General features: G+C 50.0%; 1 protein-coding gene across 2 annotated transcripts in view; it reads right to left on the reverse strand.

Moving 5' to 3' along the window:
- The window catches only part of TTC21A (tetratricopeptide repeat domain 21A), a 127,892-nt gene that overhangs the window by 46,109 nt on the left and 55,849 nt on the right, over window positions 1–25,934 (reverse strand). For both annotated transcript variants that reach the window (XM_075315406.1, XM_075315405.1), the window contains exons 15-16: window positions 5,754–5,992; window positions 676–748 (exon numbers count right to left, since the gene is read on the reverse strand). In XM_075315406.1, the coding sequence (XP_075171521.1) occupies window positions 676–748; window positions 5,754–5,992 (312 nt within the window). The remainder of the gene's footprint in view (window positions 1–675; window positions 749–5,753; window positions 5,993–25,934) is intronic.

Consider the following 25,934-nt stretch of genomic DNA (forward strand, 5'->3'; position numbering starts at 1 on the left):
AAAAATTATCCAAGCATTTTTAAAGCGGTTTTTGAGTGGGATTTTGGGGCGAATCTGCTCCAAAAACCTTCTTAGGCTATGTGTCCACGGTAGAATGTTGCTGCGGATTTTTCTGCATGAAAATCCGCGACTTTCCCGGCAAATCCACACCTTTTCAAAGGTGCGGATTTGCCGCGGATTTTGGTGCAGATTTTTTTTTTTTTCCCCAATTCTGAAGCCAAAATCCGGATCAAAATCCGCAACAATAATTGACATGTTGCAGATTTTTCCGGATCAAAATCCGCGGCAAATCCGCCGCGGAAAAATCCGCAGCATGGGCACAGCATTTCCAAAATGCCATAGAAATGGCTGGGAAGTGCCGCTGCTGCAGATTTTCGGAAAATCCGCGGCTTTTCCGCGAGAAATCCGCGGCAATATCCGCGCATTTTCCGCAGCGTGGGCACATAGCCTTAAAATCTCTATCAGAGCATAATCCAAAGCCCCCCCAATATATGTTATGTTAGCAGCCATCTCAGCAGTCTCTTCCATACACAGGACTTGCTCTGTCAAGAGCTCCTGTGTTCTTGGAGAGACGCGAGAGACCTAATTGTTATGTATCACCTATTTTTATTCCACTGCATACAGATTATAGTAAACTCATGTATTAGCCAAAATTACTGCAATATTAGGACGTACCTCTTGAATGTTCATGTAGGCATCCCCCAGGAGAACACTTGTCTGTGTGCCTGGTAGCTGCTCACTTAGCTCCCTGGAAGGATAATAGATATATCATTGGTTTTTATAGGTGCAAATAAAGCTACTGGATAGGGATACACCGTGAGTATATATATAGAAATAGCTAGGTAACCCAGCAAAATTAACACGCCTAAAAATTTACTTTTAATGTGATAGATTAAAAGGACAAACAACAATAATAGCGCAGATGCGCCTAAAAATTGTCACTACCTGTGATACCCTATATAATTCATTGGTAGGGATATTTTTTCACAGAAAGACAATAATATTGCAACAGCAGCAAAACAATCCCCAGGTGTAGATTACTAAATAGGGAGTAATAAGGAACAGTCTCACCCGTCTTCAGGTCACTGTAAAAGAAAGTTCCTCAGATAGTCAGATAATTATTGTGGAGTTGTCTAATAAGATCCCCTGGTTCCACCAGGTATTCCAAGGATCCTCTCAAATGTAACTCCAAAATGTATAAACATAGGATTCCTTTCTCTCAACGCGTTTCATTATATCCTCAGGAGAGTAAGATACAAATCCAAATGGGAGATTCAGTGTCCTTAAAATGGGACCGGCATGTCAGCCAAAAAGGTCCGGACCTGAATTCACAGCAATACTATCCTTCAGTGTCCTTCATAGGACCGGCAAATCAGCCACTGTATTAAATCAAAATCATCACATCAGTGTCATAAACAAAGAATGCCTAGCGTCTCATAACCCAGCCGCAACCAGCGTACTTACCAGGGTCCCGACACATGGCATGATCAAGTGCTGCGCCACCATTTCAGACGCCAGCACTATTTTAAATAGCAGAGCGTTGCCGCTCTGGCGTGTGACGTCACATCCGCATCACGGGTGTCCGCCCACTTCCTGTGGGACGCCCCGTGCTGAAGCGCACGCATAACGTTGGGGATGGAGTCCTGGAACGCAGGTCTACTGCGCAAGCGCAGATAATTCCACTGTATCATAGATAAGTACCGCAGTGAACTATTGAGACCTGCGATCGCTATCAAATATGAATGTTGCCGCCGCAAAACATTCCAAGTAAGCTGAATTGGGGCACATATCGGTCCCAATTACAGCATATCCAGATTAGAAACAGCTGTATAATTCTGGTACCAAGACACTTTAAAAACAATCATAGATAATGAAGCAAAAAGGGGGGGCAAAATGGGGGGCCAAAGTCAGAAGGAGACAATCTGGCCAGAAATCGGTAGAGAGAACCAGGCCCAAATGGATGGAAAATAAAGGACCACCACCATGTATGTTAATAGCCCTACATTATAGTCTTACCCTACCTAACATGTGGGGGTCGGCACCCTACAAGGACGGTGAATGGTGCCCCCACTCGGCCGTCGTATAACCCTGCTAATCACACCCTATCACTAGATTACACAAAGGGTGCAAAGGATAATATCTCATTTAGGCCCAGAGGTCTCACCGTCCTGAGCCAGAAAATCCATCTGGTTTCCTGTTTTAGGATCAGGTTGTCCCAGTCTCCTCCTCTTGAAGGTTGTGGTACCAAGTCAATACCTTGGAAAAAGATGGCACTGGGGTCGCCATCGTGTATTTCATTGACATGTCGTGCCAAAGGGGTATCAATTTTCTTTCTGATGTCTCTCAGATGTTCACCCACTCTACGTCTGAGCTCTCTTTTGGTCTTACCTATGTATTCTTTCAAGCAAATACACGTGGCTTTATAAATGACCCCTTTTGATCTACAGTTGATGAAGTGCTTGATAGTGTAGTCTCTACCAGTTACACTGGATTGGAATTTTTTTCCTGTTTTTATAGATCCACATGCTACACACCCACTACATCTATAACAACCTTTTATGTTATTTTGAAGCCAAGAGGTATTTTGGGAGCAAAGTGGCTGTGAACCAACCTATCTCCTAGGGAACGTGCCTTTTTGAAGGTGATAGTAGGGGAAGATGTCACCAATGGGGCAATGTCGTCGTCCATTTTTAGAACTGACCAATGTCTGCTGAGGATCCTACGAAGATCCTCTGCACCATTATTGTAGGTAGTGATAAACCGTATCAAGTCCTCCTTAGTATTGTTTCGTGGAACTGGGTTAAGGAGGGTCGTCCTGTTTCTCCCATTTGCTTCATGAAAGGCCTGGTTAATGACCTTCTCAGGGTAACCTCTCTGTTTGAGTCTGCTGTTGAGATCTGCTGCCTGTTTCAAAAAAAGGGGGGTGTCAGAGCAGTTCCTTTTGAGTCTCAAGAACTGGCCTTTTGGAATCCCCTTCTTCTGGCATAGGGGGTGGCCACTCTCCCATCTCAATAGTGAGTTAGTCGCTGTTGGTTTGCGGTGGGTGCTGGTCGTAATTATACCGCCCTCACCTTTTTCAATCAGAACGTCTAGAAAAGGAAGTTTTTCACTGTTCCATTCAAAAGTGAAGTTCAGGCCAAGTGTATTAATATTAAGGGCTTCCACCATCTCTGCCAGTTCAACCTCATTGCCTTTCCACAGCATAAAAACGTCGTCTATATATCGACACCAGAGAATTATCTTATCTGTGGGAATGGGTGAGTCCTTTCCAAAGACCATAGTCTCCTCCCACCAGCCCAGGGTAAGATTAGCATACGACGGGGCACTAGGGCTCCCCATCGCAGTACCCCTGAGCTGGTGGAAGAAGGTCCCCCCAAATAATGGGGGCGCAGCACTTGATCATGCCATGTGTCGGGACCCTGGTAAGTACGCTGGTTGCGGCTGGGTTATGAGACGCTAGGCATTCTTTGTTTATGACACTGATGTGATGATTTTGATTTAATACAGTGGCTGATTTGCCGGTCCTATGAAGGACACTGAAGGATAGTATTGCTGTGAATTCAGGTCCGGACCTTTTTGGCTGACATGCCGGTCCCATTTTAAGGACACTGAATCTCCCATTTGGATTTGTATCTTACTCTCCTGAGGATATAATGAAACGCGTTGAGAGAAAGGAATCCTATGTTTATACATTTTGGAGTTACATTTGAGAGGATCCTTGGAATACCTGGTGGAACCAGGGGATCTTATTGGACAACTCCACAATAATTATCTGACTATCTGAGGAACTTTCTTTTACAGTGACCTGAAGACGGGTGAGACTGTTCCTTATTACTCCCTATTTAGTAATCTACACCTGGGGATTGTTTTGCTGCTGTTGCAATATTATTGTCTTTCTGTGAAAAAATATCCCTACCAATGAATTATATAGGGTATCACAGGTAGTGACAATTTTTAGGCGCATCTGCGCTATTATTGTTGTTTGTCCTTTTAATCTATCACATTAAAAGTTAATTTTTAGGCGTGTTAATTTTGCTGGGTTACCTAGCTATTTCTATGTTTTTATAGGTGCACATAAGTTTTTCATGGCCACAAGTCCCATATAAATACACAGCAGAAAGGACAAAAACAGAATTCCATAAAAATAGAACTGTCTAATGTGTCTCCATGTTAGTTTGATCAAAGATGACAAGGCGACATTATAATAATGAATAACTCACAACTAAAGGCCAGCAACATGAAGGATCTGCAACATACTGAAAGAACGAAGCCACGTTCACACAATCAGTATTTTGTCAGTATTTTATATCAGTATTTGTATGAGGGGCTTCTGATAAGTCTTTGGCTTTACCCAGAAAGAAATTAGATAGGATGATGAAACTTTACATTATTCCACATATTCTTCACTGATGTCAACACACACTTCTTACATCGCTAATCCAAGTTCTGTAAGCCTAGCAAAAAGAAGGATTTCGGTTCTACCTCAAACCATGGCATCAGAAATGGTGTGACATTTGGTGCCCTTGAGGTGTTTCTTAAGGTTTGGAAACAGATGATAGTGGGAGCTAGATCTGGTGAATAAGGTGGGTGGTAAACCAGCTGGAAGCCCAGCTCTGCCAGTTTTGCTGTGGTCGATTGTGCAGTGTGAGCGGAGGTGATATCTTACAGGAACAAGATTCCTTTGGACAGCTTGCCGTGCCTTTTGGCCTTCAGAACGGCCTTCAATTGGTCCAAAAGTTCAATGTAATACCTTGCATTGTTGATGGAACGTGGAACCCTTTTGAAGGTAGTCCACTAGCAGCACGCCCTCCTTATCCCAGAACACAGACACCATCACCTTAGTGGCTTTTTGCACCTTGAACTTCTTTGGATGAGGAGAACCACTGTGCCTCCACTCTTTTGACTGCTCCTTGTTTTCAGGGTCATACAAATAAATCCAGGTCTCATCCATAGTGACCAGTCGATTCTTCAGGAAGTTCTTATCAGTCCAGAAACGCTGACAAATGGACCGGGATGTTTTCACTCCCATGCTTTTCTGATCTGTTGTCAAACATTTGGGGACCCACTTTACAGATAGCTTTCTCATGTCCATTTAAATGTTCATGGATAATGACACAAACACATTCACGGGAAATCCCCATGATGTCTGCTATTGCTTTAGCTGAAATTCGTCGATTTTTCAGCGTGAGGTTGTGCACAGCATCGGCAATCTCCGGAACAACAACCACTCTCGGTCGTCCAGGACGTTCCTCATCATTGGTGCTGCAGTGACCCATTTTAAATTTAGCAACCCAGTTCTTAACTGTGGAATATGAAGGGCATTGATCCACCAATGTCTGCGACATATCACCATGAATATCACTCGCAGACGTTCCTTGCAAAAACAAGCATTTTATCTGCTCTCAGTTGCTGTGAATATCGCATTAGACTCTGCTATGTCATTTTCACGCGTGCATAGAACACTGTTGCCATAAGCAACAAACACAAATTTTTGAAAACATATATTAGATATATAAGGCTTTCATGTGATATAACATTTGTTACCATAGAAACAAACAAAAATCACAAAGCCAAAGACTTATCAGCAGCCCCTCGTAAGAGTTGTGTCCAATGCTGCAGGTAATCCCGCTTTGAGCAAATGAGACTACACTGCAATAACAGATGGAGGCCAACAGTTTTAAATAACAGAGCCTTTTTTTCTACTCATAATCAGTCATTATGAGTGATTACGGCCAGTATTACTGGATATTTACCTGTAGCACCCAATGTATAGTTTCTTATCCATTCGAACTTTAAGATAGATGTCGGCCATCTTTTTCCTGACCTCAATGTAATAGGGCTGGTTTGGTTTCACCTCTCTCAGCATGCTTAGAGCCCTTTCCACATCGCCTTTACTGAGACACATTTCTGCATTGGCCACGATGATTCGAACCTCTTCTGGGGTATCACGAAATGCATGGATGGCGTCTTGTATGATCTTCGTAGCTTCATGCTAAAACAGAAGATCCGGGTTTCAAGAATTCTATTTCACAACAAGTAAGGCTGCTATCACACTACGTTTTTTTAACATGCGTCATGAACGTTTTTTTGCTGTAAAAGCGGATCCTGCTTTTACAGCAAAAAAACGCATGCAAACGCATGTGTTATTTTGAAGGATCCTGTCACTTTAAGTTTATGGGCGGGCATTGGAGTCATGTGATCAGGAGTCAGTGGAACTGAACGTGATAGACTGGGAGCCGGCATCTGACAGCTGCAGAGGCTCGTAACAAAGGTAAACATCGGGTAACTAAGAGAAGCGCTTTTCTTGGATACCCGATACTTACCTTGGTTACAAGTGTTCGCAGCTCTCAGGCGGGGGAGAGAGAGGAGAGGGAGAGGGAGGGGGAGAGAGACAGAGAGGGAGGGGGAAAGAGACTGATCACGCCAGGCTGGTTTCTGGGCATGCTCAGTAGAGCAAGCAGGATCCTGTCTATCAGCATGCCAGCGTTCACATACGTTTGCGTGCAGTATAGTCAGGATCCAGCAATTTGCAGTATTTGGACGCAGCTCAAAAACGCTTCAAGTAGCGTTTTTGAAAAATGTTAAAAAGCTGCAAGTCGCTGGATCTTCACTATAACGCACGCAAACACATGTGAACGCATGTTGACGCGAGTCCATTGCAAATGCATTGAAATGAAAACGCATTTGCACTGGATCCAATTTTGCGTTAAAAAAAAATTTTAGGACGCATGTTTAAAAAAACGTAGTGTGAAAGCAGACTTATGTGCTTTGTGGTCACTCATTATTGTAATAAAGCTATCAGAAAATAACGGGTGAAATCTATGGGACTAAAATCCACAACAATCTGGGCATGCTGCGGATCTGACATGTTGTCGCATGCCTTCCAAACTACGCCTTCACTAGATTTCCACTCCTTTATTAATTTTCTATTGTGCTTATATTGAAGTCATAGTTATCTTGTGCAAACTTCCTTGATTTTTTTTGCCATTTCTGACTGCCATGCAATATTAGTGATCAGTAGTTATAGTCGTCCATCTTGTATGGTTCCATTTTTATTTCTGTATTTGTTAAAAAAAAAAAAAAAATTCTATATTCTATGGCACTTTTTACTGGCAGGTTTTTTTTTTACTGACTGATATTCTACCCTGTTTCCCCGAAAATAAGCCCTAACATGATTTTACAGAATTTTTGAAGTTTGCTTGAAATATAAGCCCTACTCCAAAAATAAGCCCTAGTTACAGTCAGGACCGCCATTAGGGGAAGTCAAACTAGGCAAATTCTCAGGGCCCCCCTCTTTCCTTGGGGTCCTGTCACGGGGTATATGAAGACAGGACAGGGGACCCTAGGCTGGCCCTAAGACTATAAGGCCATTTTTTATTTTCAAAGAAACATGGGTGTATATATATAATAAAAAAATGGAGACATGTCTAACTTTAGTCTGGTTTGCTGACCGAACTTGCCAATATATATATGTACCAGCATATAAATTAATATAAATAATATAGGCAAATTAGTTATACCACCATGTATACATGCCAATGCAAACTAAGTGATACCAAAACAAGCTCCCAAACGCTAGAATATGATTTACAATGAGAGCCAAACAGATAATATAAACCGTATTTTCCAGTGTATAAGATGACTGGGCGTAGAAGATGACCCCCAACTTTTCCAGTTAAAATATAGAGTTTGGGATATATCATATATACCCAACTGTAAGCCGACCCAAGTAATATCCCCATTGTTTAGTGATGTCCCCTGCTGTAATGTCCCATGCTGTAATGTTCCCATTGTTTAGTAATGTCCCCTGCAGTAATGTGCCCATTGTTTAATAATGTCCCCTACTGTAATGTCCCCATTGTTTAGTAAGGTCCCCTGCTGTAATGTCCCGTGCAATAATGAGCCCATTGTTTAATAATGTCCTCCCGCTGGTTCCCTTCTGCCCCCTATCATGCCGTTGTTTACACACAATAAAAGATATTCTCACCTCTCCTCTGTGCTCACGGTTCCTCCAGCTGTTTCTTGCAGTCCGCAGGACCATAGACCCCTCCGTGATAGCGTGAACGGAGCGGCCGATTCAGGATGTTGTCATGGCTTTACTACAGTTAAATGCTTTACGCCGCCACAAAGCGTTCAACTGCAGTAAAGCGCTGACAGCCTTGGCGGCCCTGTGAATGCTTTGCGACGCCGTAAAGCATTCAACAGTAGTAAAGCCATGACGACATCCTGCGGCGGCTACTCCGTGCACTGGACGCTATCACGGAGGGCTCTGTGTACCTGTGGACTGCAAGAAACAGCTGGAGGCACAGCGGGCACGGAGGAGAGGTGAGAATATCTTTTATTGTGTGTAAAGTGATGACACCGTGCACCGCCGTATAAGATGACACCAGGCATAAACCCCCTTTTGAGAAGATTCAGGGGTTAAAAAGTAGTTTTATACGCCGGAAAATACGGTAGTCTATAGAGAGCAAGTGAACTCTGAGGCATGCTATATGGAACAGAAATGAGAGGTGAAGGAATGAAATATTCTGTAAATGGAATAGTTGGCCAGATTTCAGAAGAAACAGGCCCCATATGTATCGTTTCATCAGGGGGAGAACTGCAGGCACTAGATCATTAAATAACAAATATACTCAAGATAATAGAGTACCGATAGTTATAACGTTACAGATGGATGGGAATTAGGTATACATGTGGGTGATATATTTGGCGGCACAGGTGTACATAAGGAAGTTAGTGATCATGGGTAAAATACCTAGTATATGTGCACACATAGATCAGCTATGAAAAAGTATAAGCACAGGAGAAAGAACCCTATCAAGCATGTGTGAACAGAAAAAATGCGCATGTGTGTAGGTACAGGAAAGTCAATATGCAGTTTCATCTTGTAACAGAGCAGCCCATGCATAGATAGCATGAAGACATATACAGCAGATGAGAGCACTATGCGCATGCGCAGGCGAGCCTCATAACATTATAAGCATTGAATAAGGGAAACGATATATGCGGAAAACGCAGAATAAGGCGGGCTTTACACGCTGCGACAACGCTAGCAATTGCTAGCGATGTCGAGCGCGATAGCACCCGCCCACGTCGTACATGCGATATCTGGTGCTTGCTGCCGTAGCGAACATTATCGCTACGGCAGCTTCACACGCACGAAGGGAGAAGGGAATTTTGTTTACTTACCGTAAATTCCTTTTCTTCTAGCTCTAATTGGGAGACCCAGACAATTGGGGTGTATAGGCTATGCCTCCGGAGGCCGCACAAAGTACTACACTTAAAAGTGTTAGGCCCCTCCCCTTCTGCCAATACACCCCCCGTGCTCCCACGGGCTGCTCAGTTTTGGTGCAAAAGCAAGAAGGAGGAAAAAATAATTATAAACTGGTTTAACTTCAATCCGAAGGAAACTCGGAGAACTGAAACCATTCAACATGAACAACATGTGTACACAAAAAAACAGGGGCGGGTGCTGGGTCTCCCAATTAGAGCTAGAAGAAAAGGAATTTACGGTAAGTAAACAAAATTCCCTTCTTCTTTTTCGCTCTATTGGGAGACCCAGACAATTGGGACGTCCAAAAGCAGTCCCTGGGTGGGTAAAATAATACCTCGTAAGAGAGCCGTAAAACGGCCCTTTCCTACAGGTGGGCAACCGCCGCCTGAAGGACTCGTCCACCTAGGCTGGCATCCGCCGCAGCATAGGTATGCACCTGATAGTGCTTCGTGAAAGTGTGCAGGCTCGACCAGGTAGCCGCCTGACACACCTGTTGAGCCGCAGCCTGGTGCCTCAAAGCCCAGGACGCTCCCACGGCTCTGGTAGAATGGGCCTTCAGCCCTGAAGGAACCGGAAGCCCAGCCGAACGGTAAGCTTCGATAATTGGCTCCTTGATCCACCGAGCCAGGGTTGATTTGGAAGCCTGTGACCCTTTACGCTGGCCAGCGACAAGGACAAAGAGTGCATCCGAGCGGCGCAGGGGCGCCGTACGAGAAATGTAGAGTCTGAGTGCTCTCACCAGATCTAACAAGTGCAAATCCTTTTCACATTGGTGAACTGGATGAGGATAAATAGAGGGTAAGGAAGAAGGGAATTTTGTTACTTACCGTAAATTCCTTTTCTTCTAGCTCTTATTGGGAGACCCAGACGATTGGGGTATAGCTACTGCCCTCTGGAGGCCACACAAAGCACTACATTAAAAGTGCAAGGCCCCTCCCCCTCTGGCTATACCCCCCCCCGTGGTATCACGGGTTCTCCAGTTTTAGTGCCAAAGCAAGAAGGAGGAAGCCAATAACTGGTTTAAACAAATTAACTCCGAATAACATCGGAGAACTGAAAAACCGTTCAACATGAACAACATGTGTACCCGCAAACAACAAAAAAACATCCCGAAGGACAACAGGGCGGGTGCTGGGTCTCCCAATAAGAGCTAGAAGAAAAGGAATTTACGGTAAGTAACAAAATTCCCTTCTTCTTCAGCGCTCTATTGGGAGACCCAGACGATTGGGACGTCCAAAAGCTGTCCCTGGGTGGGTAAAGAAATACCTCATGTTAGAGCTGCAAAACAGCCCTCCCCTACGGGGGTGTCACTGCCGCCTGCAGGACTCTTCTACCTAAGCTGGCATCCGCCGAAGCATAGGTATGCACCTGATAATGCTTGGTGAAAGTGTGCAGACTGGACCAGGTAGCTGCCTGGCACACCTGTTGAGCCGAAGCCTGGTGACGTAATGCCCAGGACGCACCCACGGCTCTGGTTGAGTGGGCTTTTAGCCCTGAAGGAACCGGAAGCCCCGCAGAACGGTAGGCCTCTAGAATTGGTTCTTTGATCCATCGAGCCAGGGTGGCTTTAGAAGCCTGCAACCCCTTGCGCGGACCAGCGACAAGGACAAAAAGTGCATCGGCACGGCGCATGGGCGCCGTGCGGGAAATGTAGATTCTGAGTGCTCTCACCAGATCTAGCAAACGTAAGTCCTTTTCATACCGGTGAACCGGATGAGGACAAAAAGAAGGCAAGGATATATCCTGATTAAGATGAAAAGAGGATACGACCTTAGGGAGAAACTCCGGAATAGGGCGCAGCACTACCTTGTCCTGGTGGAACACCAGGAAGGGAGCCTTGGATGACAGAGCTGCCAGCTCAGACACTCGCCGAAGCGATGTGATCGCAACAAGAAACGCCACTTTCTGTGACAGCCGAGAAAAGGAAACTTCCTTCAGAGGCTCGAAGGGCGGCTTCTGGAGAGCAACTAGTACCCTGTTCAGATCCCATGGATCTAACGGCCGCTTGTACGGGGGCACAATATGACAGACCCCCTGCAGGAACGTGCGCACCTTAGAAAGACGTGCTAGACGCTTCTGAAAAAACACAGATAGTGCCGAAACTTGCCCTTTAAGGGAGCTGAGCGACAAGCCCTTTTCTAACCCCGATTGCAGGAAGGAAAGAAACTTGGGCAATGCAAATGGCCAGGGAGACACTCCCTGAGCAGAGCACCAGGATAAGAAAATCTTCCACGTTCTGTGGTAGATCTTAGCCGAATTCGACTTTCTAGCTTGTCTCATTGTGGCAACGACTCCTTGAGATAATCCTGCAGATGCTAGGATCCAGGACTCAATGGCCACACAGTCAGGTTCAGGGCCGCAGAATTCTGATGGAAAAACGGCCCTTGGGACAGTAAGTCTGGTCGGTCTGGCAGTGACCACGGTCGACCGATCGTGAGATGCCACAGATCCGGATACCACGACCTCCTCGGCCAGTCTGGAGCGACGAGTATGATGCGGCTGCACTCGGATCTGATCTTGCGTAGCACTCTGGGCAAGAGCGCCAGAGGCGGAAACACGTATGGGAGCTGAAACTGCGACCAATCTTGAACCAAGGCGTCTGCCGCCAGAGCTCTTTGATCGCGCGACCTCGCCATGAATGCCGGGACCTTGTTGTTGTGCCGGGATGCCATTAGGTCGACGTCCGGCACTCCCCAGCGGCGACAGATTTCCTGAAACACGTCCGGGTGAAGGGACCATTCCCCTGCGTCCATGCCCTGGCGACTGAGGAAGTCTGCTTCCCAGTTTTCTACGCCTGGGATGTGAACCGCGGATATGGTGGATGCTCTGTCCTCCACCCACATTAGAATGCGCCGGACTTCTCGGAAGGCTTGCCGACTGCGCGTCCCTCCTTGGTGGTTGATGTATGCCACCGCTGTGGAGTTGTCCGATTGGATTCGGATCTGCTTTCCTTCCAGCCACTGTTGGAAGGCCAGTAGAGCAAGATACACTGCTCTGATCTCCAGAACATTGATCTGAAGGGTGGACTCCTGCGGAGTCCACGTCCCCTGAGCCCTGTGGTGGAGAAATACTGCTCCCCACCCTGACAGACTCGCATCTGTCGTGACTACTGCCCAGGATGGGGGCAGGAAGGATCTTCCCTGAGACAATGAGGTGGGAAGGAGCCACCATTGTAGGGAGTCCTTGGCCGTCTGGGAAAGCGAGACTTTCCTGTCCAGGGACGTTGACTTCCCGTCCCATTGGCGGAGAATGTCCCATTGAAGTGGGCGCAGATGAAACTGCGCAAAGGGAACTGCTTCCATGGCTGCCACCATCTTCCCTAGGAAATGCATGAGGCGCCGCAAGGGATGCAACTGGCCCTGCAGAAGAGATTGCACCCCTGTCTGTAGTGACCGCTGCTTGTTCAGCGGAAGCTTCACTATCGCTGCTAGAGTATGAAACTCCATGCCAAGATACGTTAGTGATTGAGTCGGTGATAGGATCGACTTTGGAAAGTTGATGATCCATCCGAAAGACTGTAGGGTCTCCAGCGTAGCATTCAGGCTGTGCTGACATGCCTCTTGAGAGGGAGCTTTGACCAATAAATCGTCTAGGTAAGGGATCACCGAGTGTCCCTGAGAGTGCAAGACTGCTACCACCGCCGCCATGACCTTGGTGAAGACCCGTGGGGCTGTCGCCAGACCAAATGGCAGAGCTACGAACTGAAAATGGTCGTCTCCTATCACAAAACGTAGAAAACGTTGATGTTCTGTAGCAATTGGCACGTGGAGATAAGCATCTTTGATGTCTATTGAGGCAAGGAAGTCTCCTCTGGACATTGAGGCAATGACAGAACGCAGGGTTTCCATCCGGAACTTCCTGGCGTGCACATGTTTGTTGAGCCGTTTTAGGTCCAGAACAGGACGGAACGAGCCGTCCTTTTTTGGAACCACAAAGAGATTGGAGTAAAACCCTTGCCCTTGTTCCTGAGGAGGGACTGGGATCACCACTCCTTCCGCTCTTAGGGAGTCCACCGCCTGCAGCAGAGCATCTGCTCGGTCTGGATGTGGGGAGGTTCTGAAGAACCGAGCTGGAGGACGAGAATTGAACTCGATTCTGTACCCGCGAGACAAAATGTCCGTCACCCACCGGTCTTTGACCTGTGACATCCAAATGCCGGAAAAGCGGGAGAGCCTGCCCCCGACCGGCGATGCGGAGGGAGGGGGCTGGAAGTCATGAGGTAGCCGCTTTGGAAGTGGTACCTCCATTTGCTTTCTTGGGGCGCGTGTGAGCCCGCCACGAATCTGAGTTTCTTTGCGTCCTCTGAGTCCCTTTGGACGAGGTAAACGGTGTCTTGCCCGAACCTCGAAAGGACTGAAACCTCTGCTGCCACTTTTTCTGCTGAGGTTTGGTTGTTCTGGGTTGTGGTAAAGAGGAGTCTTTACCCTTGGACTGCTTAATGATATCAGCCAATGGCTCGCCAAACAGTCTATCTCTAGATAAAGGCAAACTGGTTAAACATTTTTTGGAACCAGCATCTGCTTTCCAGTCCTTTAACCACAAGGCTCTGCGCAAAACTACCGAATTGGCGGACGCCATTGAGGTGCGACTGGTAGATTCTAGGACCGCATTGATAGCGTAAGACGCAAACGCCGACATCTGCGTGGTAAGGTGCGCCACTTGCGGCACTGCTGGATGTATGATAGCATCCACTTTTGCTAAGCCAGCTGAAATAGCCTGGAGTGCCCATACGGCTGCGAATGCCGGAGCAAACGACGCGCCGATAGCTTCATAGACAGATTTTAACCAAAGGTCCATCTGTCTGTCATTGGCATCTTTAAGTGAAGCGCCATCCTCCACTGCAACTATGGACCTAGCTGCGAGTTTGGAAATCGGGGGGTCTACCTTTGGACACTGTGTCCAGCGCTTGACCACCTCAGGGGGGAAAGGGAAACGCGTATCTTTAGATCGTTTAGAGAAACGCCTTTCTGGGTGAGCGTCGTGCTTCTGGATTGATTCTCTGAAGTCAGCGTGATCCAACAAAGCACTCAATTTACGCTTGGGATAAAGGAAACGAAACTTCTCCTGCTCCGCAGCCGCCTCTTCTGCTGAAGGGGCTGGGGGAGAAATATCCAACAGCCTATTGATGGCTGAGATAAGGTCGTTTACCATGGCATCCCCATCAGGGGTATCCAGGTTGAGAGGGGTTCCAGGAATGGATTCCTGATCACTCTCATCAGACACATCACAGGGAGACTGATTGCGCTGAGACCCTGAGCAGTGTGATGACGTCGAGGGTCTTTCCCAGCGAGCTCGCTTAGGGTGGCTGGGGCTATCATCTGAGTCATAATCCTCGGCCTGTGAAGCCGGGGACCCCCCTGTGGGCTGGATTAATTCCAAGTGAGGGGGACCTGAGGACAGAGGCCTCGCCGTGCCCAAAGACTGAGCCCCATGCATAGATTGCAAGGTTTCAAGGATTTTTGCCATAGACACAGACATATTATCAGCAAAAACTGCAAAGTCTGTCCCTGTCACCGGGGCAGAACTTACAAGCGTCTCAGCCTGGGTCACTACCTCTCCTGACTCCGGCTGGCGAAGCAGCACCGGGTCGGAGCATTGCACACAATGGGGGTCATCGGAGCCTGCTGGTAGATTAGCCCCACATGCAGCACACGCAGTATACACAGCCCTAGCCTTGGCAGCCTTGCGTTTTGAGGATGGCATGTTGTTGCTTCCACAGAGGGATCTGGGAGATGCAGCCAGAAGCGACCTCACAGTGCAAGAAATACAATATCTCTATATCCTACACAGTACACCGATACACCGTGAGGCACTAGAGGGACCAGCACAGAAAAATCGCTTACCGCCCGCTTAAAAAGCGGGTGTGTGGTCGCCAGATAGCCCCTAGTCCAGGTCTCCCAGAGCCTTGCGTCCTTCCTCCAGCCAGACTGCATGTAATGGCTGCCGGCGTCCTGAGAGAGAAGGGGGGCGGGCCCTGGGCGTTCCTGGCTAAGAGCGGGAAGCCTGCTTCCCTCTGTGCCTAGTGTGAGGGCTGGAGCATGTAAATCAGGCTCCAGCCCTCGTCGCTGCTAGCGAACAGCGTCTCTCCCCTACCCTGAATGACAGGGTGGGGGCGGGAACGAATCGGAGCTGCCGGCGTCCTAGGCCCAAAAAAAGCCGGGGACTCAATTTATAACCGCCGCCGCCGTAAAAGCGCGGACGGCGGATCCCCGGCGCACCACAAGTCACAGCAGCGCCGCCCGGTCCAGAGGGGGTCGGCGCTGCGTTCCCATACACAAAAAATCCCCCAGTAATCTGTAGGGACACTAACTCCAACGTTGCGGTCCCCGGCGCACTACAACACCCAGCCAGCCCGGAGTGTGTCTGTGCCTGCCGGGGACACAGAGTACCTGTATGATGCAGGGCCTGTCCCTGATCGTACTCCTGCTCCGTCTCCATCAGGTTCTAATGGGTCTGTGGATGGAGCCCGGCGTCAGAGCTGAGAGGCCGGCAGGATCCCACTTCCACAGAGCCCTACCAGGGGATGTGGAAGGAAAACAGCATGTCAGGCTCCAGCCCTGTACCAGCAATAGGTACCTCAACCTTACAACACCATCCAGGGGTGAGAAGGGAGCATGCTGGGGACACTATATGTGTCCTCTTTTCTTCCATCCGAAATAGTCAGCAGCTACTGCTGACTAAAATCTGTGGAGCTATGCATGGAATGTCTGACCTCCTTCGCACACAAAGCTAAAACTGGAGAACCCGTGATACCACGGGGGGGGGTATAGCCAGAGGGGGAGGGGCCTTGCACTTTTAATGTAGTGCTTTGTGTGGCCTCCAGAGGGCAGTAGCTATACCCCAATCGTCTGGGTCTCCCAATAGAGCGCTGAAGAAATATCCTGATTGAGATGAAAGGGGGATACCACCTTAGGGAGAAACTCCGGAACCGGACGTAGAACCACCTTGTCCTGGTGAAAAACCAGAAAAGGGGCTTTGCACGACAACGCTGCTAGCTCAGACACTCTCCGAAGTGAAGTGACAGCTACTAGAAAAACCACTTTCTGCAAAAGGCGTGAGAGAGAAATATCTCTCATTGGCTCGAATGGTGGTTTCTGAAGAACCATCAGCACCCTGTTTAGATCCCAGGGTTCTAACGGCCGCTTGTAAGGTGGAACGATGTGACAAACTCCCTGCAGGAACGTGCGTACCTGTGGAAGTCTAGCTAGGCGCTTCTGGAAAAACACAGAGAGCGCTGAAACTTGTCCCTTAAGGGAACCGAGCGACAAACCCTTTTCCCGTCCAGATTGAAGGAAGGACAGAAAAGTAGGTAATGCAAATGGCCAGGGAGAAAAACCCTGAGCAGAGCACCACGACAGGAAAATTTTCCACGTCCTGTGATAAATCTTGGCGGACGTTGGTTTCCTAGCCTGTCTCATAGTGGCAATGACTTCTTGAGATAACCCTGAAGACGCTAAGATCCATGACTCAATGGCCACACAGTCAGGTTGAGGGCCGCAGAATTCAGATGGAAAAACGGCCCTTGAGACAGCAAGTCTGGTCGGTCTGGTAGTGCCCACGGTTGGCCGACCGTGAGATGCCACAGATCCGGGTACCACGACCTCCTCGGCCAGTCTGGAGCGACGAGGATGGCGCGGCGGCAGTCGGCCCTGATCTTGCGTAACACTCTGGGCAACAGTGCCAGCGGAGGAAACACATAAGGGAGCTGAAACTGCGACCGATTCTGAACTAAGGCGTCTGCCGCCAGAGCTCTGGGATCTTGAGACCGTGCCATGAACGTTGGTACCTTGTTGTTGTGCCGGGACGCCATGAGGTCGACGTCCGGCACCCCCCAGCGGCAACAGATCTCCTGAAACACGTCCGGGTGAAGGGACCATTCCCCTGCGTCCATGCCCTGGCGACTGAGATAATCTGCTTCCCAGTTTTCCACGCCTGGGATGTGAACTGCGGATATGGTGGAGGCCGTGGCTTCCACCCACATCAAAATCCGCCGGACTTCCTGGAAGGCTTGTCGACTGCGTGTGCCGCCTTGGTGGTTGATGTATGCCACCGCTGTAGATTTGTCCGACTGAATTCGGATCTGCTTGCCTTCCAGCCACTGCTGGAACGCTTTCAGGGCAAGATACACTGCACGAATTTCCAGAACATTGATCTGAAGCGAGGACTCTTGCCGGGTCCACGTACCCTGAGTCCTGTGGTGGAGAAAAAACCGCTCCCCACCCTGACAGACTTGCGTCCGTCGTGACTACTTCCCAGGATGGGGGTAGGAAGGATTTCCCCTTCGACAATGAAGTGGGAAGAAGCCACCACCGAAGGGAAGCTTTGGTCGCCTGAGAGAGAGAGAGACGGTCCTGTCGAGGGACGTCGGCTTCCTGTCCCATTTGCGTAGGATGTCCCATTGAAGAGGACGCAGGTGAAACTGCGCGAAAGGGACTGCTTCCATTGCTGCCACCATCTTCCCCAGGAAGTGCATGAGGCGCCTCAAGGGGTGTGACTGGCCTTGAAGGAGAGATTGTACCCCTGTCTGTAGTGACCGCTGCTTGATCAGCGGAAGCTTCACTATCGCTGAGAGGGTATGAAACTCCATGCCAATGTATGTGAGCGATTGGGCCGGTGTCAGATTTGACTTTGGAAAAATGAAGATCCACCCGAAACTCTGGAGAGTCTCCAGGGTAGCGTCGAGGCTGTGTTGGCATGCCTCTAGAGAGGGTGCCTTGATCAACAGATCGTCCAAGTACGGGATCACCGAGTGACCCTGAGAATGGAGGACCGCTACTACAGTAGCCATAACCTTGGTGAAAACCCGTGGGGCTGTTGCCAGGCCGAATGGCAGTGCCACGAACTGCAGGTGTTCGTTTCCTATGGCGAAGCGCAAGAAGCGCTGGTGCTCTGGGGCAATCGGAACGTGGAGATAAGCATCTTTGATATCGATCGATGCAAGGAAAACTCCTTGGGACATTGAGGCGATGACGGAGCGAAGGGATTCCATCCGGAACCACCTGGTCTTTACGTGTTTGTTGAGAAGTTTCAGGTCTAGGACAGGACGGAAAGACCCGTCCTTCTTTGGGACCACAAACAAGTTGGAGTAAAAACCGTGGCCCTGTTGATGAAGAGGAACAGGGACCACCACTCCTTCTGCCTTCAGAGTGCCCAGCGCCTGCAGAGGCGGAGAAGACCTGAAGAATCGAGTCGGGGGACGAGAGATGAACTCTATCTTGTAACCGTGAGACAGAATGTCTCTCACCCAGCGGTCTTTTATTTGTGGCAGCCAGGTGTCGCAAAAGCGGGAGAGCCTGCCACCGACCGAGGATGCTACTAGAGGAGGAAGAAGTCATGAGGCAGCCGCTTTGTTAGCGGTGCTCCCAATGGCCTTTTTAGGACGTGACTTAGACCGCCATGCATCAGAGTTCCTTTGTTCTTTCTGAGACCTTTTGGACGAGGAGAATTGGGACCTGCCCGCGCCCCGAAAGGACCGAAACCTCGACTGCCCTCTCCTCTGTTGGGAGAGGTTCTGCTTGGGCTGGGGTAAGGATGTATCCTTTCCCTTGGATTGTTTGATGATTTCATCCAGGCGCTCGCCAAAGAGCCTGTCGCCAGAAATTGGCAAACCGGTTAAACGCTTTTTTGGAAGCGGAATCTGCCTTCCACTCCCGTAGCCACAAGGCCCTGCGGACTACTACCGAATTGGCGGTCGCAACTGCCGTACGGCTCACAGAGTCCAGGACAGCATTCATAGCGTAAGACGCAATTGCCGAGGTCTGGGAGGTAATGGAAGCCACTTGTGGCGCGGCCGCTTCAATTTTCGCTTGACCTGCTGATATAGCTTGTAGCGCCCATACGGCTGCGAATGCTGGGGCAAAAGAAGCTCCGATAGCTTCATAGATGGACTTCATCCAGAGCTCCATCTGCCTGTCAGTGGCATCTTTAAGCGAGGCCCCATCTTCCACTGCAAGTATGGATCTAGCCGCCAGTCTGGAGATTGGAGGATCCACTTTGGGACATTGAATCCAACCTTTAACCACTTCCGGGGGAAAAGGATAACGTGTATCCTTAAGGCGCTTAGAGAAACGCTTATCCGGACAAGCATGGTGATTCTGGATTGCCTCTCTGAAATCAGAGTGGTCTAGAAACATACTCTGTGTACGCTTGGGGAACCTGAAGCGAAATTTCTCCTGCTGAGAATCAGACTCCTCCGCCGGAGGGGCTGAGGGAAGAATATCCAGCAACTGATGAATGGATGCAATAAGATCATTCACTATGGCGTCCCCGTCTGGGGAATTAAGATTGAGAGCGCTCCCAGGATCAGAATCCTGATCAGCTGTTTCCGCATCATCAACCAGAGAATCCCCCCGCTGAGACCCTAAACAATATGATGTCGAGGGAAATTCTAAGCGGGCTCGCTTAGACGATCTGGGGCTAGGTTCTAAGTCCGAACCCTCCGTCTGGGATGTATGAGATACCCCGTGAGGACATTGTTGGTCCAACTGAGGGGGGTCAGGGAACAATGATTCAACAGAGTCCCTTTGCTGAGATACCGGTCTGGACTGCAAGGCTTCTAGTATCTTAGCCATAGTCTCAGAGAGATGATCCTTAAAGGCTGCAAACTCAGTCCCCGTCACCTGGACAGTGTCAACAGGTGGCTCCCCCTGGGCCCCTCTTAGCAGAGGATCCGGCTGAGGAAGTGTCACAGGGGTCGAACACTGTACACAATGAGGGTCAGTGGAACCTGCCTGTAGCTGGGTCTTACATGCGGCGCAGGCAACATAATAAGCCTGTGTTTTGGCACCCCTGCCTTTTATGGGCGCCATGCTATAGTTTTCCCTGAGTAACACAATAGGGTATATAGCCAGAAAGAACTGTGCTCATACAGTGTAAATTATATACAGTACACAAATAATGTACCCATACAATACAGCACCATGGGGCTAGCACCACATGTGCTGTTTACCAGCCGCCTAAGCGGTTGTGAGGCCACCAGAGACCGTGTCTGGGTCTCCCATGAATATGTCCCTCTCTGCAGCGTCGGTGGAGCTGACAGGAATGGCTGCGGCGTCCTGACGAGCTGAGGAAGCTGTGGGCGTGGCCTAGAAAGAGCGCGAAACGGGCGCTCATACTGTGTACAGTGAGGGGAGTGGAGCATGTAAATCATACTCCAGCCCTCATTGCTGCTCGCTCCGTGCAGCGTCCCGCCCTTCCCCTGCCTGTCAGGGCTGAGGGCGGGAGAAAAAAAGGGAAACTAGGCCGCAATGAAGCCGGGGACTGTAGTAATAAACGCGGGCGCCGTAAAAGCGCGGTCGCGTGAAAGTCCCCGGCGAACTACAAGTCCCAGCCGCGCCGCAGTGTCCCGTGGCAACGGCGGTCAGTGCGGTAGCCCTTACATATAAACACACTCAGCGACGCTGAGTGTGTAATGGCACATATAGACCCGGTCAGCGCCGCGGTCCCCGGTGCACTAGCACACCCAGCAAAGCTGAGGTGATGCCGTGCGCGGTCCCCATAGGGATACAGAGTACCTATAAGATGCAGGGCCATGTCCCTGAACGGTATCGGCTCCTATCCATCAGGCTCCACAGGAGTTGTGGATGAAGCCCGGTCTCAGTGCCTGGAGACCGATAAGATCCCACTTCACCCAGAGCCCTAAGGGGGATGGGGAAGGAAAAACAGCATGTGGGCTCCAGCCGCCGTACCCGCAATGGATACCTCAACCTTAACAACACCGCCGACAAAAGTGGGGTGAGAAGGGAGCATGCTGGGGGCCCTATATGGGCCCACTTTTCTTCCATCCGACCTAGTCAGCAGCTGCTGCTGACTAATCTGTGGAGCTGTGCTGTGCGTGTCTGACCTCCTTCGCACAAAGCAAAAAACTGAGCAGCCCGTGGGAGCACGGGGGGGTGTATTGGCAGAAGGGGAGGGGCCTAACACTTTTAAGTGTAGTACTTTGTGCGGCCTCCGGAGGCATAGCCTATACACCCCAATTGTCTGGGTCTCCCAATAGAGCGAAAAAGAAATTTTGTTTACTTACCGTAAATTCCTTTTCTTCTAGCTCCAATTGGGAGACCCAGACAATTGGGTGTATAGCTATGCCTCCGGAGGCCACACAAAGTATTACACTAAAAGTGTAAAGCCCCTCCCCTTCTGCCTATACACCCCCCGTGCTCCCACGGGCTCCTCAGTTTTGGTGCAAAAGCAAGAAGGAGGAAAAAATTATAAACTGGTTTAATGTAAATTCAATCCGAAGGAATATCGGAGAACTGAAACCATTCAACATGAACAACATGTGTACACAAAAAAACAGGGGCGGGTGCTGGGTCTCCCAATTGGAGCTAGAAGAAAAGGAATTTACGGTAAGTAAACAAAATTCCCTTCTTCTTTGTCGCTCCATTGGGAGACCCAGACAATTGGGACGTCCAAAAGCAGTCCCTGGGTGGGTAAATAATACCTCATAATAGAGCCGTAACGGCTCCGTCCTACAGGTGGGCAACCGCCGCCTGAAGGACTCGCCTACCTAGGCTGGCATCTGCTGAAGCATAGGTATGCACCTGATAATGTTTCGTGAAAGTGTGCAGGCTCGACCAGGTAGCTGCCTGACACACCTGCTGAGCCGTAGCCTGGTGCCGCAAGGCCCAGGACGCTCCCACGGCCCTGGTAGAATGGGCCTTCAGCCCTGAGGGAACCGGAAGCCCCGAGGAACGATAAGCTTCGAGAATTGGTTCCTTGATCCACTGAGCCAGGGTTGATTTGGAAGCTTGTGTCCCTTTACGCTGGCCAGCGACAAGGACAAAGAGTGCATCCGAGCGGCGCAGGGGCGCCGTACGAGAAATGTAGAATCTGAGTGCTCTCACCAGATCTAACAAGTGCAAATCCTTTTCACATTGGTGAACTGGATGAGGACAAAAAGAGGGTAAGGAGATATCCTGATTGAGATGAAAGGGGGATACCACCTTAGGGAGAAATTCCGGAACCGGACGCAGAACCACCTTGTCCTGGTGAAACACCAGGAAAGGGGCTTTGCATGACAACGCTGCCAGCTCAGACACTCTCCGAAGTGAAGTGACTGCTACTAGGAAAACCACATTCTGCGAAAGGCGTGCGAGAGAAATATCCCTCATTGGCTCGAACGGTGGTTTCTGAAGAACCATCAGCACCCTGTTCAGATCCCAGGGTTCTAACGGACGCTTGTAAGGAGGGACGATGTGACAAACCCCCTGCAGGAACGTGCGTACCTGTGGAAGTCTGGTCAGGCGCTTCTGAAAAAACACAGAGAGCGCAGAGACTTGTCCCTTAAGGGAGCCGAGCGACAAACCCTTTTCCAATCCGGATTGAAGAAAGGACAGAAAAGTGGGCAAGGCAAATGGCCAGGGAGAAAAACCCTGAGCAGAGCACCACGACAGGAATATTTTCCACGTCCTGTGGTAGATCTTGGCAGACGTTGGTTTCCTAGCCTGTCTCATAGTGGCAATGACCTCTTGAGATAATCCCGAAGACGCTAAGATCCATGACTCAATGGCCACACAGTCAGGTTGAGGGCCGCAGAATTCAGATGGAAAAACGGCCCTTGAGACAGCAAGTCTGGTCGGTCTGGTAGTGCCCACGGTTGGCCGACCGTGAGATGCCACAGATCCGGGTACCACGACCTCCTCGGCCAGTCTGGAGCGACGAGGATGGCGCGGCGGCAGTCGGCCCTGATCTTGCGTAACACTCTGGGCAACAGTGCCAGAGGAGGAAACACATAAGGGAGTTGAAACTGTGACCAATCCTGAACTAAGGCGTCTGCCGCCAGAGCTCTGTGATCGTGAGATCGTGCCATGAATGCCGTGACCTTGTTGTTGTGCCGGGACACCATTAGGTCGACGTCCGGCATCCCCCAGCGGCAACAGATCTCCTGAAACACGTCCGGGTGAAGGGACCATTCCCCTGCGTCCATGCCCTGGCGACTGAGAAAGTCTGCTTCCCAATTTTCCACGCCCGGGATGTGAACTGCGGAGATGGTGGAGGCCGTGGCTTCCACCCACATCAAAATCCGCCGGACTTCCTGGAAGGCTTGCCGACTGCGTGTTCCGCCTTGGTGGTTGATGTAAGCCACCGCTGTGGAGTTGTCCGACTGAATTCGGATCTGCTTGCCTTCCAGCCACTGCTGGAACGCTTTTAGGGCAAGATACACTGCCCTGATCTCCAGAACATTGATCTGAAGTGAGGACTCTTGCTGAGTCCACGTACCCTGAGCCCTGTGGTGGAGAAAGACTGCTCCCCACCCTGACAGACTCGCGTCCGTCGTGACCACCTCCCAGGATGGGGGTAGGAAGGATTTCCCCTTCGATAAAGAAGTGGGAAGAAGCCACCACCGAAGGGAAGCTTTGGTTGCCTGAGAGAGGGAGACGTTCCTGTCGAGAGACGTCGGCTTCCTGTCCCATTTGCGTAGGATGTCCCATTGAAGAGGACGCAGGTGAAACTGCGCGAAAGGGACTGCCTCCATTGCTGCCACCATCTTCCCCAGGAAGTGCATGAGGCGCCTCAAGGGGTGTGACTGACCTTGAAGGAGAGATTGCAACCCTGTCTGCAGTGACCGCTGTTTGTTCAGCGGAAGCATCACCATCGCTGAGAGGGTATGAAACTCCATGCCAAGATATGTCAGTGATTGGACCGGTGTCAGATTTGACTTTGGAAAATTGATGATCCACCCGAAACTCTGGAGAGTCTCCAGAGTAGCGTTGAGGCTGTGTTGGCATGCCTCTTGAGAGGGTGCCTTGACCAGCAGATCGTCTAAGTAAGGGATCACCGAGTGACCCTGAGAGTGGAGGACCGCAACTACTGTAGCCATGACCTTGGTGAAAACCCGTGGGGCTGTCGCCAGGCCGAACGGCAGTGCCGCGAACTGAAGGTGTTCGTCTCCGATGGCGAAGCGCAGGAAGCGCTGATGCTCTGGAGCAATCGGTACGTGGAGATAAGCATCTTTGATATCGATCGATGCAAGGAAATCTCCTTGGGACATTGAGGCGATGACGGAGCGGAGGGATTCCATCCGGAACCGCCTGGTCTTTACGTGTTTGTTGAGCAGTTTTAGGTCCAGGACAGGACGGAAAGACCCGTCCTTCTTTGGAACCACAAACAGGTTGGAGTAAAAACCGTGACCCTGTTGCTGAAGAGGAACCGGGACCACCACTCCTTCTGCCTTCAGAGTGCCCACCGCCTGCAGAAGAGCATCGGCTCGCTCGGGAGGCGGAGATGTTCTGAAGAATCGAGTCGGAGGACGAGAGCTGAACTCTATCCTGTAACCGTGAGACAGAATGTCTCTCACCCAACGGTCTTTTACCTGTGGCAGCAAGGTGTCGCAAAAGCGGGAGAGCCTGCCACCGACCGAGGATGCGGTGTGAGGAGGCCTTAAGTCATGAGGAAGCCGCCTTGGTAGCGGCACCTCCGGCGGTCTTTTTAGGGCGTGACTTAGACCGCCATGAATCGGAGTTCCTCTGATCCTTCTGAGGCCTTTTGGACGAGGAGAATTGGGACCTGCCCGCACCCCGAAAGGACCGAAACCTCGACTGTCCCCTCCTCTGTTGGGGTATGTTTGGTTTGGCCTGGGGTAAGGATGTTTCCTTTCCCTTGGATTGTTTGATGATTTCATCCAATCTCTCACCAAACAAACGGTCGCCAGAAAATGGCAAACCGGTTAAGCACTTTTTGGAAGCCGAATCTGCCTTCCATTCCCGTAGCCACAAGGCCCTGCGTATTGCCACCGAATTGTCGGCTGCAACCGCCGTACGGCTCGCAGAGTCCAGGACAGCATTAATAGCGTAGGACGCAAATGCCGACGTTTGAGAGGTTATGGACGCCACCTGCGGCGCAGACGTACGTGTGAGTGCGTCAATTTGCGCTTGACCCGCTGAGATAGCTTGGAGTGCCCATACGGCTGCGAATGCTGGAGCAAAAGACGCGCCGATAGCTTCATAGATGGATTTCAACCAGAGCTCCATCTGTCAGTGGCATCCTTGAGTGAAGCCCCATCTTCAACTGCAACTATGGATCTAGCCGCCAGTCTGGAGATTGGAGGATCCACCTTGGGACACTGAGTCCAGCCCTTGACCACGTCAGGGGGAAGGGATAACGTGTATCCTTAAGGCGCTTGGAAAAACGCTTATCTGGACAAGCTCGGTGTTTCTGGACTGCCTCTCTGAAGTCAGAGTGGTCCAGAAACATACTCGTTGTGCGCTTGGGAAATCTGAAACGGAATTTCTCCTGCTGAGAAGCTGACTCCTCTACTGGAGGAGCTGAGGGAGAAATATCCAACATTTGATTGATGGACGCGATAAGATCATTCACTATGGCGTCCCCATCCGGAGTATCAAGATTGAGAGCGGCCTCAGGATCAGAATCCTGATCAGCTACCTCCGCTTCATCATACAGAGAGTCCTCCCGCTGAGACCCTGAACAATGTGATGATGTCGAGGGAATTTCCCAGCGAGCTCGCTTAGGCGGTCTGGGGCTGCGGTCCGTGTCAGAGACCTCACCCTGGGATCTATGAGACACCCCGGGAGGACATTGTTGTTCCAACTGAGGGGAACCAGGGAGCAATGATTCCACAGTGCCCATGGTCTGAGATACCGGTCTGGACTGCAAAGCTTCTAGTATCTTAGCCATAGTCTCATAAAGTCTTTCAGTAAAAACT

Source organism: Anomaloglossus baeobatrachus, chromosome 6 (genome assembly GCF_048569485.1).
Source record: "Anomaloglossus baeobatrachus isolate aAnoBae1 chromosome 6, aAnoBae1.hap1, whole genome shotgun sequence".
NCBI classification, from domain to species: Eukaryota; Metazoa; Chordata; class Amphibia; order Anura; family Aromobatidae; genus Anomaloglossus; species Anomaloglossus baeobatrachus.